General features: G+C 51.5%; 2 protein-coding genes across 8 annotated transcripts in view; both read left to right on the plus strand.

Annotated features, from left to right (window-relative positions):
* The window catches only part of PRKG1 (protein kinase cGMP-dependent 1), a 362,401-nt gene extending 347,593 nt beyond the window's left edge, over window positions 1-14,808 (plus strand). For all 7 annotated transcript variants that reach the window (XM_014259495.2, XM_005530727.3, XM_088059523.1 and 4 more), the window contains 7 exons: window positions 2,281-2,370; window positions 4,103-4,244; window positions 5,800-5,963; window positions 6,835-6,957; window positions 7,053-7,115; window positions 7,770-7,836; window positions 10,904-14,808. In XM_014259495.2, coding sequence (XP_014114970.2) covers window positions 2,281-2,370; window positions 4,103-4,244; window positions 5,800-5,963; window positions 6,835-6,957; window positions 7,053-7,115; window positions 7,770-7,836; window positions 10,904-11,002 — 748 coding nt within the window. In that variant the 3' untranslated portion in view covers window positions 11,003-14,808. The remainder of the gene's footprint in view (window positions 1-2,280; window positions 2,371-4,102; window positions 4,245-5,799; window positions 5,964-6,834; window positions 6,958-7,052; window positions 7,116-7,769; window positions 7,837-10,903) is intronic.
* A 1,161-nt stretch (window positions 14,809-15,969) lies between these two features.
* On the plus strand, window positions 15,970-18,555 carry DKK1 (dickkopf Wnt signaling pathway inhibitor 1). Its single transcript, XM_005530743.2, has 4 exons — window positions 15,970-16,744; window positions 17,226-17,382; window positions 17,470-17,580; window positions 18,003-18,555. The coding sequence occupies exons 1-4, from the start codon at window positions 15,986-15,988 to the stop codon at window positions 18,251-18,253; spliced, it is 1,278 nt and encodes a 425-aa protein (XP_005530800.2). The 5' UTR covers window positions 15,970-15,985; the 3' UTR covers window positions 18,254-18,555.
* Window positions 18,556-19,074: the final 519 nt, after the last annotated feature.

Raw genomic sequence — 19,074 nt, forward strand, 5'->3', positions numbered from 1 at the left:
ATCAGCCCTGCTCCCAGAAATTGCTCAGGAGAACAAACAAACCCGGGGTGAAACCAAGCCCTTGGGATGAATCCAAAGGGAAGCATGTGGCCAGGCCGGGGCACTCAGGGGGTGTTTCCTTCCCAGGCTCATCCCTGGGATTCCCCTGGAGCCTGTGGCTTCTCCTGTGATTCATGGGTGACAACTGGAGCCCGACACTGCCCGGCTGCCATTTCCCTCAGGATGTGCTGTTGTATCCATAACATTCCTTGTTACCCAGGCTGGAGCTAAATATTCCCTGTGGGCTATTCCAGCCTCTGGATTTTTGGAAGGCTGAGCTGTTTGGGGATGAGAGGGAAAGTTCAGGGCCAGCCAAGCCACCCTTCCCAGAAATACCCGTCCTGAGCCTCCAAGCATTTGTTAATGGAACCACTGATATTCATGGCTGATAAATGAAATCCTGCTTCATTCCCACTCTTTATCCTTCACCAGGGAAGCAGAACAAGGATGTTTTACCTGTGCATCTCCTCTTTCCATATCCTGCAGTATTTCTCACCTTTTACAACAACAGCCATCCCTGAATTATATTTAATATCCCATGGAAACCCTCCTCTGGGAAGGGACTTTCCAAGTCACAAATCCAACCTTTTGCTATTGCTAGAAAATAATTGATTTATCAAACTTGGTTTCTGCTTTTTCCCCTCTTGTCCTCTTACCCATCCACAGGGATTTCAAGTTTTCCTATAGTTTCTATCCTAAAATTATTCAACTTGTTTATTGCTTATCCAGTAACTTGTTTATTCCGTTTCTTGGATCAGCTGGGATATTTTTTTTTCCTGGGTGCAAAGTGCAGAAATTTGAATATTTCAGTAGATTTATTCAGTTTTGGGCTGATGGATGAAAGATGGGTTTAAAATAATCTTGGAGCAAGGGCACAACCTCTGGGATATTAGAATGGGAAAGACAAAATTCCTGAAGAACTTGGTTATTTTCTTAATTCATTGTGTTTGTTAAAAAGTCTTTGAAGAATAATTGAGTTTGGTTATTAAAATGAATTAAACCAGGCAAAAGGAGCAGGAGAGGCCAAATGGCACTAAATAAAATTGACTTTTAGATAAACTAAAACTCAAACAGGACAAAATGTTCTGGGCTGGATCAGGAACCAAACAAGTGCAAATATTTTGAGGAATAAAGAAATAAATAAAGAAGTTTTTCAAATATTGTGTCATTTAAACCTAAGTCTGAAATAATGCCCCTTCATGTATCTAAACTTTGTGCTTCCATGATAGCTGATAAATAATACTTGATTTTTTTTTATCTGTGTATTTTAGGCCAGATTTAATGCCCATAAAAATTTCAGCAGGGCTGCCTTAATTAGGGAAAGGATTTCAGTATTATTTAAATTACCAAACAATTAAAAACTATTTAATTAAAATTCCATTTTGGATTCTTGAAGTCTTATGTAAACTTTAATATAGATTAAATGTGTATTAAGAGAAATGATATTTTGTCCAAGTGGCAAGAAATAAGTGGGGGGATTTTTTGTTAAAACCATCAATTTTAGCATTATTTAATGGTCAGTTATAACTGACCATTAGTTTTATATCAATAGAAATGGATGTCTTCCAAAGGAATAAAATCCTGCAGTGTTTTCCCGCTGATCTATCCCACAGCTCCATCAAAATCATAACTGGGGTTAGCAGGGAAGAGCTGGTATCTGCAAAACCCACCTGGTTTCACTTCCTTTGTGTGGCAGCAGCTTTTTTTAACCCCTGGAATTTTTACCTCCTGAATTTTTAACTCCTGGAAGCTCCGGGAATGCGGGAATTGCACCAGGAGTCACCCTCAGCATTCCTTCCTGTTGCAGAACTTGTTAAAATTATTATCCAAACAGCTGCCAAGAAACCTTCCCTGTATCCACACCCTGCTGGAAGCCTGGATGGATAAAGCCACAAGTGGAATAGGAAGTACAAAAGCAGCTGAACATTGAAATCAAGTAAAAAGAAGAATCTCTGTGTTTTTTCACCATAGTTATTTAATATTATTAAGCACATCTATAAATCTAATTAATGTAATATCATTAGAAAATCCTGTGGAGCACAGAGCATGGATTTTAGAGCACAGTTCAGAACTTGAGGATGGGTACACAAAGCCTGGCTTATCCCTTGAGGCAGTTTTTCCTCCACATTCCTTCCTGGGAGGAAGAGGAAGAGCATTTCAGCTTCTTTAAACTCTTTCAAACCAGCGAGTTTAATGCTTTTATAATGGATTTATTTGTGATTTTCTGCTTGCCACCCTCAGGCTCTACAGGACATTCAAGGACAGCAAGTACCTGTACATGCTGATGGAGGCCTGCCTGGGGGGAGAGCTCTGGACAATTCTCAGGGACAGGTGAGCTGGGACTTGTCCTGCAGACAGGGATGTCTGAAATGTCAGAATTCCAACTGGAAGGGTTGGAAGGACCTCAAAGCCCATCCAGTGCCACCCCTGCCATGGGCAGGGACACCTTCCACTGTCCCAGGCTGCTCCAAACCCCAAAGTCCAACCTGGCCTTGGACACTTCCAGGGATCCAGGGGCAGCCACAGCTGCTCTGGGCACCCTGTGCCAGGGCCTGCCCACCCTCCCAGGGAGGAATTCCTTCCCAATATCCCATCCATCCCTGCCCTCTGGCACTGGGAAGCCATTTCCTGTGTCCTGTCCCTCCATCCCTTGTCCCCAGTCCCTCTCCAGCTCTCCTGGAGCCCCTTTAGGCCCTGGAAGGGGCTCTGAGGTGTCCCTGGAGCCTTCTCTTCCCCAGGTGAGCACCCCCAGCTCTCCCAGCCTGGCTCCAGAGCAGAGGGGCTCCAGCCCTTGGAGCATCTCCATGGCCTCCTCTGGATTTGCTCCAGCAGCTCCAGGTCCTTTCAATGTAACAGTTTTTAAATCACAATTTCCCATCTCAGAGCATTTCCCACCTGTGTGTTTGCAGCCCTCCTTCTGTGAGTGTGAATATCAACTTTCAGCTCTGCCACACGGACACTGATAAATAATATCCATAAATATTTCCCAGTGTTTATGGCCCAGCCAGGGCTGAGAGCAATGAGCAGCAGGAAATCAAGAGCTGGGCAGGGTCTGTTGACCCATATAACACCAGGGCTGCTGATTTAAGTGAGAATCAAAATCCACACCCTGCCAGGAGCACTCTTCCATCAGGATGCAGCAGTGACATGGAAAAAATATTAGTTAGGAAAGCATGAGATGCCCAAAACCCCACAGTCCCTGCCTTGGGAGGGCTGACCTTGGAGTGTTTTGGGTTTCTGGGTGCACATGGGATGTGCCCACAGAGCAGGAAATGATGTAGAGAATTGTAACTCTGCAATAGCCTCATCACTGGAACAGAATTCCATTAAATTTAGAAAGATTAATCAGAAAGCCAAGATTAAATTGTCTTTTAATTCCCCAAGTTCTTCCTTTTCCCAGCAGCCTTTTTCTCACTGAAACAGGAACTGGAGCAAAGTTAGAAGGTGCTGGGTAGGATTTTTCCTGATCTTTTCTCAGAGCCTGATAATTCCATCTCTGATTCTCTGGGATTTAAACTGAGGTTCTGCTGCCATCTAGCTTAGGCACCCTCCTGGTCTCAGCCAACCCCCAGCACGCAGGGGGATGTGGTTTCTTTGGAAAACTGTGGAAACAAGGATCCAAAGGTGCAGTTTGGAATTTGCATTAACTCTTCAAGTCCCAGCAGCTGTGATTTTTCTGCCTTTTGTCTGAGTTAGGAACATTAATACAGAACTTATCTGCATTCCTCAAAGGAGTTTTAACACTCAAAAACTAAAGTTGTAATTAGAAAAAAATAACTTTTTGCTTACAAGACAAGGATTTCAAAGTTTTATTTCTAAATTATAGAATAAACTTTAAAATAGTTTCAGACATTGGAGGCAAAGAGGCATCTTCAAAAATGGAAATTTAATTAGATTGAGATATAAGGGTGAATTTAGCAACAGAAACTTTCCAGGTGTTAAAAAGTGATTTTACTGCAGTGATAAAAGTTTCAACAGCAGAATTAATTCCATGAGGAAGGAAACCACTTTCCAGGGATTCATCTAATGGCTTTATGCCTTTTTCCCTCCCTCCTTCCCACAGGGGTTCATTCGAGGATTCCACGACCAGGTTTTACACGGCGTGTGTGGTGGAAGCCTTTGCCTACTTGCATTCCAAAGGGATCATTTACAGGGACCTCAAGCCAGAGAACCTCATTCTGGATCACCGAGGTTATGCCAAGCTGGTGAGTGCCAAAAAAATTCCCCCCCAGCTCCCACAAAGGTTTGGCCAGAGAGGAGCAAAGTCCCCCCAGGGGGCCCATCAGGGGATGCTGAGAGGAGATCAGGGTGAGGTGTTGTCGTCACCACTGGGATGTTTTCCTGCCTTCCAGCAGGGCTCAGGGCATGGCTGAGCTGGAAATGCTGATTCTGGCTCGGCATTCTGATCCACACTCCTGGAATGCTGAGAAAAGAGCATCAGGAGAAAGCCACCTGGCTGTCTTGGGCAAAGAATGACCTGTTGCCCTAGAACTCAGGAGAGGCACCCTGCTTTTCAGGGTACCCAAATGGCCTGGTGAGAGTCTGGAGAGGGGCAGGAGAGAAGAAATTGTTCCCTTGGTGGGAGGTGCTGCAGGATGTGGGCCCTTGGGAAGCCACCAGTGAAGGACAGGAGCCCTAAAAGGAGCTGGTCCAGAAGGGGCTGATGGCCCCTGGGAGTCATGGGGGGCCAAGGGCTCTGTGCCTTGCTCTGGGGGCTCTTTGGGGTGGGAGCAGCTGGGGACAGTAACTCAGCCCATCGTCACAGCCTGTTGGCAGCCTCCACATGTCACCTGCTGAGTCATGTTGGGGTTTTCCCCTCTGCAGCGTTTCCCTGAGGCTGGGGCTCCTCTGAGGTGTCGGGTGGTAGAAGAAGATGAGGTGCAGGACTGTCCTTCTCCCACCCCAGGAGGATCTGGGGCTCTGCTGGTCCCTCCCCAGCTCCCCAGGCGTGTCCCTGAGCATGAGTGTCCCAGGTCCTCTGTGGGCTGTGACCATGTGGGTTCCTGACCACCCCCAGGGGACTCCACTTCCCAGGACAATCTGATTTTCCACGCTTGCCACTGCTGTAGGGCCACAGCGAGGCTGGTGAGCCCAGCAAATCCCAACAGCCAAACTGGGACGACACTTGTACTGCTTCACTCCTTGTGGTGGGAGAGAAAACCAAACTTGGAAGCAGGTGCCTAAATCACAGAATTCTGGAATGGTTTGGGTGGGAAAGGACCTTAAAACCCATCCCACTTCACCCCTGCCATGGGCAGGGACACCTTCCACTAGCCCAGGCTGCTCCAAGCCCCAAAGTCCAACCTGGCCTTGGACACTTCCAGGGATCCAGGGGCAGCCACAGCTGCTCTGGGCACCCTGTGCCAGGGCCTGCCCACCCTCCCAGGGAACAATTCCTTCCCAATATCCCATCTGACCCTGCCCTCTCACAGCTTAAAACCATTCCTTACCCATGTTAATTTAAATTTGAAAGAAAAAAAGCAAAATAAATCAACTGAGCTGTGGGTGATAGAAATTTTCAACCCCCAAGAAACCCTTGGTGCGGGTCATGCTTCCCTCATGGGAATTTTCCCAAGGAAAAATCAGCAAAAAGGTCACTGTGGTTCCCTGGTCCTGGAATGACCCTGGGTGCTTTAATTAGGAGAAAAATTCCCATGAGGAATCCTCCTTTCTGCCTTGCTTCACTTCAAGAGGAGCAGAGCCCACGGCTGACATTCCCTCTGATGCCCTGCCCTGACGCTCTCCTGCCCCTTCCCCCAGGTCGATTTTGGCTTTGCAAAGAAAATAGGATTTGGAAAGAAAACATGGACTTTTTGTGGCACCCCGGAGTACGTAGCCCCCGAGATCATCCTGAACAAAGGTCACGACATTTCAGCAGACTACTGGTCCCTGGGAATCCTGATGTATGAGCTCCTGACTGGCAGGTATGGGCATCGAAATTCATCCCAAGATTTCTGCCCTTGTCACCCTGAGGAGGCCGGGGCAGGGCTGGGCCAGGGAGCTCCATGGTGGCTTTTCCACTGAAATCATCTTTTTTTTTGGCTCTGAGTGGGCTGATCATGATGGGAAAAGAGCAAGAGTTTGGCCCTGAATGGTCTGGAAATGATGGGAGAAGGGTGAGGGTTGGCACTCAGCTGGGGAGGTTGGGTCCTGAACGGGCTGAACATGGTGGGGAAAGAGGAAGGGTTTGGCCCTGAACGGTCTGGAAATGATGGCAGAAGAGTGAGGGTTGGCACTCAGCTGGGGAGGTTCCTCACTGCTGGGAAGGAGGAGGTGGTTTGGGCACCATCCATCCCTTCCCATATTTAATTTGGGATTTCACTGCTGCTCTTGGCAGGGGTGGCTTCCTGGAGCTTTCTCACCTCTTCCCCCAGCACTCAGCCCCAGGAGCTGGGGAAGGATCCATCCCCTCCACCGGCCCATCCTTCAGGGCTGCGCACACACAACTCCCCATCCGTGGAAAGCCAATTAATCCCCACTGGAATCAGGTCCCATCACACAAAGATAAACCAGGGAATGCTGCTCAGAGCCTCCTGCCTCAGGCTGTTTCCACACAGCTTCCATGGGAAGAAGAGGTTTAGCACGGAAAACTTCCTGGTATTTTTCTGCAGCCAACATCCCTGAATTCCAGAGCTCCTTGAGAAATGGTTAGGATCATGGGGAGCAAAGCATTCCTGGTTGACATCTACCTTTTCTCGTCTGGGTTCATTTTATCACACTTTAATGCTGTTTTAAAGAGAAATTTTTATGAATGATGAGTTTTTAATCTTTTCTCCTTCCCTGTGCCCTCTGAAGTCCCCCTTTCTCAGGCCCAGACCCCATGAAGACCTATAACATCATATTAAGGGGAATAGACATGATCGAATTTCCAAAGAAGATTGCCAAAAATGCTGCTAATTTAATTAAAAAACTATGCAGGTAAGTGGATGAAAGAACAAAACAAAAAGCCTTGATGTTATTTGCAAAGAAATGAGCTGGGCAGAGGGATTTAGGATTTGTTATTCCTTTTACAGGGACAATCCATCAGAAAGATTAGGGAACTTGAAAAATGGAGTGAAAGATATCCAAAAGCACAAGTAAGTGTCTTCTCCAGCAGCCATCAGCTCCAACCCCCAGAAAGAGGCATTTCAAACACCTCAGTTTTCTTCCTATCCATAATGTAAATTCATCTCCCCTTTTGGTCCCATGGGAGTGGTTACGTCATGTCTTAGGAGTTTGTTGGGATAAGAACAGGTGAGAGACCCATTCCAGGAACAATTTCTCTCATCCATCTGTACTGGATCTCCCCTTCTCCCATCCCCAAAGCAGCAGGAATGGATTGGATGGATGGTTTTGTGGGAAGGCTCAGGGATCATCCACCCACCTTGGGGCAAACCTGAGGAAAACCACAAGTGGGACATCACTGAGCATGAAGGTGGGAGTTAACCCAATTCCATGGGGAAAAAAGGGCCTCCTGTGGGAGGGATTCACCCTGTGGAAGGGAAGGAGCAGCTTCCAGGACACCTGCAGCAAGGAATGGTTCCCATCTGAGTGTTGGCAATTTCCGCTTCTGTGGCATCACCATGGGGTTGCTGCACACTCTTCTTCCTTGGTCCCCAAAAAAGATGACAGGAAAAATTCCAAAGGGATTTGAAGGCAAAACCTGTGGGAGATGAAACCTGTTGCTTTAGCGAATTTCTTTTCTTCCTGTGCTACACCTGTCTAACTGCTGGATTCTTCCTTCCCTTCAGATGGTTTGAAGGCTTTAATTGGGAAGGATTACGGAAAGGGACACTGACACCTCCCATAATCCCAAGTGTAAGTTTTTCTATCATTATTTTCTCCTCCATGGCCAATTCCTCAGGGATGCTGTGAGCTTTGGGCAGTGGTATGTTGGGTTAAGTGGGAATAATGTGCTTTTTTTCTTCTGGAGATGCTTGAAAAAGTCACTCCAGGCACATTCCCAGCTAAGCTTGCTCTCCAGGGAGGCTCTTCCCTGGGAAGGCAGTTTGAGGAGGGCACAACCATGAAGAAATCCCCTTTGTAGCAGGGAATCAAGGCAGGATCACTCACTCCAGTAAATTTTCCTCTCTCTCACCTGCTCCACTTGTTTCTGCATCTCCTTTTCCCATTTCTGTGGAGAGCTGCCACTTCCACCCCTTCTCTCAGCTGTGTCCTCTTGCCTTGAAGGAGACTTCATTCTCATTTCCTTTGGAAAGGCAAGTGGGATTTGGATGCTATCTTCCTTTCCTTTCACATTAACCTTCCCTTCTGTGCTGTCTTTTGTGCCTGTGCCCCTCTTTCCCCTGCATCCATGTCCTACATGAAAAGCGTTGTTGATGTTTAACCGGGAGCAGGCTCGGAGGGACAGCTCCACTCATTTTCCTTTGGAGCAAAGCCCTTCCTTTGATGTCTTTGTGAGCTCTCTGCCCTCAAAGCCCCGCTGCAAAGGGAAGCCAAACAGGATTAGCTGACAGAAATTACCTCAGCCCCTTCTGTCCTGCAGCCTCCCCTCCTTGTTCCAGCTTAATCCCTGGGGATCACCGGGAGAATGCCATTAATGGGGGTTCAGTTGCACCCATTGCTCCGTCCTGCAGCTCCTGCAGCCGGCCCAGCTCCGGGGCTGAATCTGCCATCCCAAAGTCTGCTTAGGGAAAGAGCAGGAGGGTTTCCCATCCCCCCCTTTTGCCCTGTGGGATGCAGGAGCTCCTGGAGTCAGTGGGAGAAAGCAGAACTTGGCAAATCTCTCCCATAGCAATTCAGAAATGTTTTCATGTTTCAGAAGCTGGATTTGGTTGGGGTTTTTTTTCTCCTAAGCTCAAGCTACCATCTTGGGATGGTTTGGGTTGGAAGGGACCTTTAAGCTCATCCAGTTCCATCACCTTCTGTGGGCAGGGACATCTTCCACTATCCCAGGTTTCTCCAAGCCCTGTCCAACCTGGCCTTGGCCTATTTTTAATGCCTATTCATCCATCCAGAGAACCAATTTTCAAGTCAGGCAATAAATTCAAGTTTCCTCCTCCACATCCAGCTGCAACTCCTGCTTTAGGAATGCAGGATGTCCATGGAGCCTGAAAAAAAAAAAAAAAAACAACAAAACAAAATGTCTTCCTAACTGGTTTTGGTGGATTTTTAGTTTAACAGGAGCATTTCCAACACTGCCCTTACCCCATATAGCAAGGCTGACTGGAATAGACGGGAGCATCCTTCCCTCTTCCAGGACAGCTCCAGGCTGGCCCTAATCCTGGTTAAACCCAGCTCATCCTTTCCCTGAGCTCTTGGGCGTAGCAGCTCCTTCAGACCTGCTCCTGAGATCCTCTCCAAACCCATGAACTGCGAATTTTGTCAACCCCAGAGCTGTAAATCCTGCTCCACCTTGTTTCCCACAAATTTTTTTGGCAAAGTCTCAACTGCCACTCTGAAAAGGGACCCAAAATACAGCTCTGGGGGCAGGCATCTATTTTTCCTTCAATCCACCTCTCCTTGTTAGCTGGGAAAGAGCCAGCAGGAACAAACATACAGATTAGTTCCTTTTCCTTTGAAGAAAAAGACGTTTCCCAGTTCTTAAACTCTCATTTCTTACGTGGCACTGCCAGTGAGGCAATCAAAGAGCTCTTATTCCATGGGATTTTTGGAAAGATCCCAGTTTACAACATGCTGCTATGACACTGCTGAGCCTCAATATCACAGCTGGAATCTGTGATTTTACCTCTCCTTAAAAGCTCAGGCCTCTTCCAAAGATGAGCTGAGGAAGCAAAGGGTGAAGGAGCCCCAGTGAAGTCAACAGATCCAGATAATCCTAAAGAAATGAAAACCACTAAGATTTTGTAGGGTGGGTTTATTTTTCCAAAATGAGTTGGGTATTCCATGATCCCGATTTCCCCCAATACGTGTTCAGCAGCAGGAAAATGCTGATGCAGTTGGGCAGCACATTAAATGCAGAGCTGGAGTTGGAACTCCTGTCTTTTCCCAAGGCTTGCAGCAACATCCAACATCAAGTGGGAATCTTAGGAAGGTTTACAAGGCCAAGTGGGACCCCTGAGATCAATCCAGGCCCAATACTGGAAAAAAAATATTGTTCCCTGGGAGGCCTTGGCACAGGGTGCCCAGAGCAGCTGTGGCTGCCCCTGGATCCCTGGAAGTGTCCAAGGACACTTGGGATAGTGGAAGGTGTGGCAGGGTGGGACTGGATGGGCTTTAAGGTCCCTTCCCACCCAATCCATTCCAGAATTCTAGGATTTAATGACTGTCAGTTGGCCCCTGGCTCAGGTTCTTCCCAAATGAAATGACTGAAAACTGCAGCAAGTGTTTTCCTGCTCTGGGTAAAGCTTAAAGTATTAAATTTCTAGTAAGACTCTCATTGTTTTGGGCTGGAGAGTTGCTGGTTTCCTCTTATATTGTTTTTTTGGGTTTGATTGTCTTGATTTTGCCAAGTCCTCACTGTAAGAAAGCTTCCCTCACTGTCACAAAGCAGGAAGAGCTCAAATTCTATAGCCAGGGTAGATTTCAATTGTCATGAATTCTAAAAAAGAAATGGGCTTGGCCTTCATCCCGGGAAGATGGGTTTCTCTGGAGGGATCCTGAGGCTGAGCAATGTCAGGAAACATAAAGGCAGCAGGGCTCAGCTCAGCATCCTGGAGCCATGGATGGGAAATCCTGGGCTCGAGGAGGAGGCCTTTTCCAAGTCTGTTGTGATAACCTTGTGGCAACAGGTAGGAAAACTCAGGAGAGTAGGGGAGCTGGGGGAAATCCCCCAGCAAAAAGCTGTGGATGCAGCCCTTCCCTGGCTTGCTGGGGATTCTCTGGGATGCCCATGGCTGTGGGCTAAAGAGGGAATGTCAGCACTAGGATGAACATCCCCTTCGTGTCGCTTTTCCCCCCACAGGTCGCGTCTCCCACGGACACAAGCAACTTCGACAGCTTCCCAGAGGACAGTGACGAGCCACCCCCTGACGACAACTCAGGATGGGACATAGATTTTTAATGTTATTTCTCTTACCTGCTTCTGCCTTGCCGAGGACAGCTTTTCCTGGGACGTGGCTGCCAGCGGAACGGGAAGACCGGAATTGGGGAGGATTCGTGCTCGGGGTCACCATGATGCCTTGATTGATGCTGCTCCAGTAACTCCAGTGGCATTAGGACTTCTTGCTTAGTGACAATAGTGCTCTCCATGTTTTCTGTTGGAACGTGACCTGGCGTGGGCACGGTGGTCCTGACACAGAGCCTTTCTCCGGCACAGAACTCCTCTTCTGTCGCCACAGAGATCCTGGCACACTCTTGATTAGCAGAGTGAGAGATCTGTAGAGTAAGAGGCACTTAATTCCAGCTGCTTTTTCCGTAGGATCAGTAGTAACTTAAGAAGTGCTGCAGCTACTCCAGTGCAGGATTTGGGCTATTCCCACCCTCTGAGCTCCGCAGGGCAGCGCCGGAGCCCAGGAGGAGCACGGGCAAAGCACTCCCGTCAAAGCAGTGGGGAATGTGTCCTTTTCCTTTCCTAGCAGTGTTCCCCACGAGACTGAATGTTCCATTTCCTCTTTGTTTTGGAAACATTTTGGCTCAGCCTGGTCAAACAAAAGCACAACTGCTGCAGATGCTGTCAAGGCAGAGTTGGGTCGCTTCCCTCACGTGGAAGCACCACCTTTGGGCTTCAGTTCTCCTTTCCCTTGGTACCAATACATGCATGGAAAGAGAAAAATCATGGAATGAATCCATTGTACCTCTATCGATCCATCATACATCTGTTGATCCATTGTACATCTATTGATCCATTTCACATCTATTGATCCATTTCACATCTATTGATCCATTTCACAGTGCTCCAGTCACCGTCCTGAACAAAGCAACAGCAGCCCACCCGTCTGATTTGGTATAAAATTAAGGATAACTTTGACCTTTTTAGGCCCAAAGGGAAAAATATGAGACCTGTGATGTCCTTTCGAGGTGCTACATCCAACTCTCACCTGGGAAGAAACCTGTCCCTGAACCATCCTGTCAGGAATATGTAGCAGAGGCTCTGTTCTCCCTTTTGATGATTCCATGTCTCCATGTCTGCATCTCTTCTGTGTTTAAAGAATCTCATTAAAACAGAAATCCCGGGCCAGTCTGTTGGCTCTGACGGACCGTTGCCAATAATCCTGATGCCTCTCCAGGCTAAGGAGCTCCACAGGAAAGTCAGTGGAATTCAATGGGAAATGGATATTGGAAGATCCCTGTGAGGTCTCCAGCGTGCCAGGTCCACGTGATTGTGTTTAACACAGGCATGGCCAAATCCATATGGAAAAAAGAACTGGGAAAAACAATATTATCAGGATATGCTTTTCCCTCACTTCTACTGCTTTTCCTTTGCTTGAATTCCCTCCTCTGGTTTATAGGATGCAGCAGAGGGATCCGGGGTGTCCATTTGTCCCATATACACAGGACTAAAAGTGTATCCCATTATCCAACAGGAAACATCAGCTTTTGGTCTCTCTGTGAGACCTTGCCACAAAAAGACACAGAATCATGGAATGATGGGATGATTTGGTTTGCAAGGGACCTTAAAGGTCCTCTTATTCCAGCCCCTGCCATGGGTGAGCAGGTGCTGCCTCCTTCGACCTCAGCTGCCAAGAGCCGAGGAAAGATCAAGTCTCACTGACAAGGACTTTTCCCACATATTACATGGAAAAGGTCTGTTTGAGCAGTAAAAAATTCCTTCCCTGATGCTAAGTCCCAACTCTTCTGCATGTTTTTCATTAAAGGATTTATTCAAAAGGGTATTTTGACAGCGTGGGCCATGTCTGCTGTTTAACATGAGCTGGGTCGTGTGACACCTTTGAAACCAGTCTGGTTCTGGAATTCCCTCTGTTTTCCAAAGGGTGAGGCCACACCTCTGGCACAGAACTTCTGCTGTTCTTTAACCATTAAAACTTTGTTTGCCTTTGAAATCACAGGGAAAAGGCAGCACCTGCTGACTTTTCCACCTTTCTCCAAGGGATGGACAGCACTGAGAGCCAAAGCTGAGCACGAGGGCTAAAACATTCACCAGGCATCTTAACAGGCCTAACAGGCAAATGCTCCCCTCACATCCCCCTGGATTTTCATTCCATGGGGACAGCTTTCTGTAGGAGTTTGTCCCAGGATGGTGACACCTGACGCAATTGGCAGGCATGGAGGATAAAGCACCGCAAGGATTTGGGGATCAACCTGAAAATGTGACATGAAGGAGTGTCTAGAATGGGCTGAGGAGTTTGGTTTCTTTCTCCTGTCCCTTTTTAGCTTGTGCCAGGCATGGGAATTGACACCTGCAGTGTGCACTGTGCTGAATCTGAGTTTATTTTGATATCAAACACCTCACTCGACTTCCACGGCCTCTCCTGAGCATTAACACTTTGCATATGTATATGATAAGCCTTCAGTTATAATAATATATTTAAGTTGCTTTATATATATCTCTATATATCCACAACAAGGGATTGCCTCTGTGTTTCCACCTCTGTCCTTATTTCTTTGTCTCCTTTCCTGATCTATGGGACGACAGTGTTTTTAGGGAAGGGGGAATCGGCTCCCGTGTTTCCAGAGGGGGCTTTGATCGGTGTTGTAGCTTCTCCTGGAGCTGCATTGCCCACAGCAAACTCTTCTTCAACAGCAGGACCACGAGCAGATATTTCTGTAAATAGGTATTTTCGTGTCGATGTTTTGTGGGTCACACAGAACTTTCTGTTCTTTTCCAGTTCCATGGCATTATTCCTTCATTTCCTTATTTGTAATGTAATGTTTTTAGGTCGAGGTAGACTTGAATTAGTGTCATATTTGTCAGTATGATTAAACTTTCTGTCAGCTGTCCCGTTCACCCACCTGTCCCATAGTTCTAGAACGTCACTGGCTATCTGGCATTGTTGCAAGTGCCTTAAATCCATGGCATCTTATTAAAAAAAAAAGAGAAATTTGGTGTTATGCTGCATGACAAAGACAAACACACCTCAAACTGTCGTCCTTTCTTAGCTTGCTGCGTTTTACAGTTCTTTCTGCTACCGATTTCTAAGCCTTTATTATCTGATCTCTATGAATTACAGAAATGATGACGTCGTTCTCTGATTTCTGTTCAATGTACCAGAGCTGTGTATCTGTTAATGAGATACAGAGTCATTTCTGTGAAATGTATAAATGTGATGTGCGGGTCAAATTAATCTCTGACATCCTAGCAGTCCGTAGACAGGTATTCCTGTTTTGCTAAGCTCTGCAGATCCCACCCATCTGTGCTGTCCCACACAGCCCCCCTTGGGAATCTCCCACCTGGGAAAAATCCACCCTCACCGGCGTTTTCCCAACCTGAAACCCCGGTGCAAAGACAAGGCTCATTTGCACCGCTCAACAAAACAGGATCTGTGCTTTACCCTGCCCCGTTCCCTGCATCCACGGGGATGAGCCCTGGAAGCTCCTCCGCGGCTCCCCGGCCCTGACACCGAGACTTGGGCGCTTTTAGGGCTTTCTCAGAAAAAGGGGGAATTCCCATTTGGAGTTGCCTCTCCCCCCCGAGTCCCAATTTACGCTGGTTTTACCCCAGCCCTTTGTTTTATACTCTGATTTTTCTCTCCTTCCATGGCAGAGGTTTTGTTTGTCGGGCAGATGTCGGTCACGCCCCGGCCATCGGCCGCTTGCACTCTTTGGATGTTGACTGAGGAACTTTGGGTTTTGTTTTTTTTTCATAAACTTCCATGGCTTTTGTTTCGCTCTGTACTCCCCCTGCAGCTGTAATTGCCGAGTGCCTGTTGTATACTTTATAGAGTTGAAATAAAAATAATTACTTTTGAATGGCTGTCAGTGGGTGTCTTCCAGAGCAGGAGCCGAGTTTGGGAGAGATCTTCTGGATGGTGGTGAAATGTGGGGTTACAGGGGTTCTGCTCCCAGAACTGGTTGCCCAGAGAAGCTGGGGCTGCCCCTGGATCCCTGGAAGTGTCCAAGGCCAGGCTGGATGGGGCTTGGAGCAGCCTGGGATGGTGGAAGGTGTCCCTGCCCATGGCAGGGGTGACACTGGATGGGCTTTAAGGTCCTTTCCAACCCAACATCATCCTGTGATTTAATGATGACACACAGGTGAGCAAAAGCTGGGAGAAAGGAGCAACAAAACATCCTCTGAGGAGGGAGATAAATGTGGTAACAGCCCGAGGAGGAGCCGGGAATCATCACCAGTCATTCTGTGGGATGCAGCAATCGCAGGTCGAAGTTAATAATGCAATAAAAACCCCGGGGTGACGTGGCCCTCACCTGAAACTGCCGGGAGAACGCCGAGATTTCGGGGCGAGGCATGGCACTCGCTATTCCAGGCTAAAAATAGGGAAGGCAGGAGGGGTGGCCGGGCTGTGCTGGGGATGTCGCCCGGCCGTGACTCAGCCGCTGCTGACGGCACCTGCCCGCTGTGCTCCCGAAACCTTCCCAGGCAATTATTAGCCCGGCTTGAGCCATTCAGGGCTGGAACAGCTGATAGTGGATACCGGGACAGCGATACCGGGACCGGGGGCGGACCTTAATTGCAGGAATTGCAGCGTCCGAATCCCCACGGGGGATTCTGCTGTTCCGGCTCTTCGTATTCTCATTTAAACCAAGCTGAGAAAAGAAATAAACGGGAGCACGGGGCCGCCGCCAGGAAAAGCCGGGTTAATTAACGGGGCTTAATTAAGCGGAGTTAATTACCGGACCGGGGAGGGGGAGAGGGGCGCGGCGGGGCCGCCAGAGGGCGCGCTGGGGCCGGGGGAATGGGGGGGAATGGAGGGAGCGGAGAGGGAATAGAAAGGGAATGGGGGGGAGAGATTGGGAAAGGAATTGGGGGGGGGGGGACGACTCCTTTGATCTCCCCGCATCAAAGGACCCGGAGCTCCCCCCCGCCGGCTCTGCCCCCCGCCCCGGCTGGGGTCAGGGGAGTAGGGGGAGGACAGCGAGAGTCCCGTCGTGTGTCCCCCCCGTGTCCCCGCACAGCGCCCGGCGCGGGGGGATGCGGAGCAGCCCCTCTCCTTTCCTGCAAGGCTGCGCTGGCGCCAGGAAGGACGCGGGGGAGGCGGCGGGGGGGAGACTTAGAGGAGACCAAAGGACCGACTCTGCCGTCGGGGGAGGACGGGGGGGGCTCTCTGCACCCACAGCGGCTCCCATCCACTATGGGGGTTTGCACAAGGGGGAGTGTCCCCCCTTCCCTCTTCCCGGTCCCCTCCGTCGGGCGCGCCCGGCTGGAGACAGCGGCGGCGTCGGGGAGTGCGGAGCATCTGGCCGGGAACAGGGGCGGGGGATGCTGGGGGGGACGTTCTACCCTCGCCCTTGCGAAACCCCCTCCCGACCAATGTGGGAGCCCTCGGGGCGGGGTGGGGGCGGTTTTGGGGGCTCACGGGTACAGCCCCCCCCCGGGAATGCTTTGAAATCCCAGCCGGCGGGCCCCCCGCCCCGAGGGGCGGGCAGGAGGCAGCCCCGGGGGTATAAAGGCGGCGGAGGAGCGCAGGAGCCGCTGCTCGCGGCTCGGTGCTGCTGCTCCGGGACACTGCGGGCACGGGAGGGCACGGGAGGCACCAGGATGCGGGGGCTGGTGGCGCTGCTGGCGGCGCTGAGCTGCGCGGCCCCGGCGGGGCGGGCGGCGGCTCCCGGGGGTGCCCTCAGCTCCAACGCCATCAAGGGACCCCCCCCGGGGGGGGCGGCCGAGGCCAGCGCCGCCCCCGCACCCCCTTTCGACGGCAGCAACAAGGCCCCGCCAGCCGCCACCCGGCAGGTAGGAGAGAGCATGGATGGATCGGGGGACACCGGGGATGGAGATGGGGACACACACCGGGGATGGAGTCGAGGGACACATTTGGGATGAAGGGTGGGACGTCGGGGGTGAGGATGCACACACAGGGAGGTGGAATAGGGGGACACGAACGATGGAGGGGACACTGGGGGTGGAAAGGGTAGAAGAGGGGACACAGATGGATGGAGAGGCTGCCCAGGGGATGGAAGGGACACTCCGGGGATGGAGAGGGGGGACACCGGCGATGGAAGATAGGGACGCACCGGGTGATGGGGACACCTCGGGGGTGGAGGGGACACCGGGGACGGGAGGACGTCCCGGGGATGGAGGCGGGGGGAGAGAGGGACACATGAGATGGATGGAGCGGACGCGCCGGGGATTGGAGAAGGAGCACACTGGGGATGGAGGGGAGGACACTCGGGGATGGGATGCTGATCCCCCCCGCCTCCTCTGTGACCCCCAGCCTTTCCCGTGCGCCGAAGATGAGGACTGCGGCCCCGAGGAGTTCTGCGGGGGGGCGGCCCGCGGCGGGGGGGCCCCGCTGTGCCTCGGCTGCCGGCGGCGCCGCAAGCGCTGCCTGCGCGATGCCATGTGCTGCCCCGGCATGACCTGCAGCAATGGTGAGGGCAGGGGACACCTGGGGCTGGGGGCCGCGGGAGGGCTCGGGGTCCCACGCGAGGCTGACAGCCGCCCCACCGACCCCGCAGGTCTCTGCACGGCCCCGGAGCCGCCCCACGGAGCGGCCGAGCTGGAGGAGACGGGCACTGAGGCTCTGCCCCGACGGACGCCCGCTCCCGCCTGGCTCCCCACTGCCAAAGGTGAGGAGTCCTGGCTGCTGTCACCCCGCTGTCCCCTGGGATCAGTCCGGGATGTCCATCCTGCACCTTTGTCCCCTGTGGGATGGGTCGGGATGCCCACTCTGTGTTGGTGCGCCGCAGGGGATCAGTCCAGGATGCCCTTTCTGCTTCACCATCCCCCAGGGGTTCGATCCGGGATGTCTCCCTTTCCCTGTGGGATCGGTCGGGGATGTCTCCCTTTCCCTGCTGTTCCCTGTGGGATGGGTCCGGGATGTCCCCCCAGTCCCGCTGACTCCAGAAGATAAACCCGGCGTGCCCAGCCCGCCCGTAGGGTGGTTCGGGATGCCCACTCCGCCGTTCCCCGTGGGATCCATCAGTGTGGGGTGCCCACCCTGCCCCGGCGTCCCCGCCTGGCTGAGCATCCCCCCGCTGTCCCCACGCAGGAGAGGAAGGCGACTTCTGCCTGCGCTCGTCGGACTGCGCGGCCGGGCTGTGCTGCGCCCGCCACTTCTGGTCCAAGATCTGCAAGCCGGTGCTGCGGGAGGGGCAGGTGTGTACCCGGCACCGGCGGAAAGGCACCCACGGCCTGGAGATCTTCCAGCGCTGCCCGTGTGCCGAGGGGCTGGCGTGCCGCCTGCAGCGGGAGCACGGCCCCGCCGACGCGTCCCGCCTGCACACGTGCCAGCGGCACTGAGCGACACACGGACGGGACCGGACACACGGACGCGACAGACTCCGGCCCCGCCGGAGCGAAGGTTGTTTCTCAAGGGAACTACTCCTAAGCGACTTCTTGCAGTACGTTACTGTGTTGTGAATACTCGAGCTGGCACTTAGCTGTACATAACGCCGGGACTTTTAATGACTTTTCATGAGTTGTTTTGTGTTTCTCTGAGGGCGCTGCGCGGCGCTCCGCAAGCCGTGACTGTGACTTTGTACACACTGGGTTTTTAAGGGATGCCACCGTCTGCGTGCGAGCGAATAAACTCTTTAAATTCACCCTGCGCTGCCTCCACGTCCCTGCCCGTGCGGGGCTGCCCTGCGGGAGGGAGGAGGTGCCCGCGGGAAGGGGAACCGGGGCGGGGGACTCGCATCCAGCATCCCATGGGAAAGGCTCTTGGGTTGGGACTGTTTATCCAGCTGCTTTTTTGGGAATTCCGTGGTCGCCACCGATGCCCTCTGGCCACCAAAGCGAGGAGAGGAGGCGTGGCTGGGGCTCAGGGCCGGGCACCTGGCAGGAGAACCCAGGTTTAGGGGGCAGGAGGGAGCGAGGGATCACTGGAGTGGCTGTGCTGGATCAACCACGGGTGCTGCCCGTCTCACCCCTTGCTCCGTGCACAATAAAGATTTATCTTTCCCTTCACTTTGCGGCTTTTTCCTGTGGCTCTCCAGCCTTTTGGGATGGCTTGGAGGGAAGGAAAGCTGCGAGCACACGTTTTTCCCCAGCCCTTTAGCTGCCCCCGTTTCAGGTGTTGTGAGTGGGGAGTGTGGGGTGCTGGGCTGCAGGTGCAGCGCTGG

This window comes from Pseudopodoces humilis, chromosome 9 (genome assembly GCF_049639895.1).
Source record: "Pseudopodoces humilis isolate 2021_Gansu_Grassland_sample_001 chromosome 9, ASM4963989v1, whole genome shotgun sequence".
NCBI lineage: Eukaryota > Metazoa > Chordata > Aves > Passeriformes > Paridae > Pseudopodoces > Pseudopodoces humilis.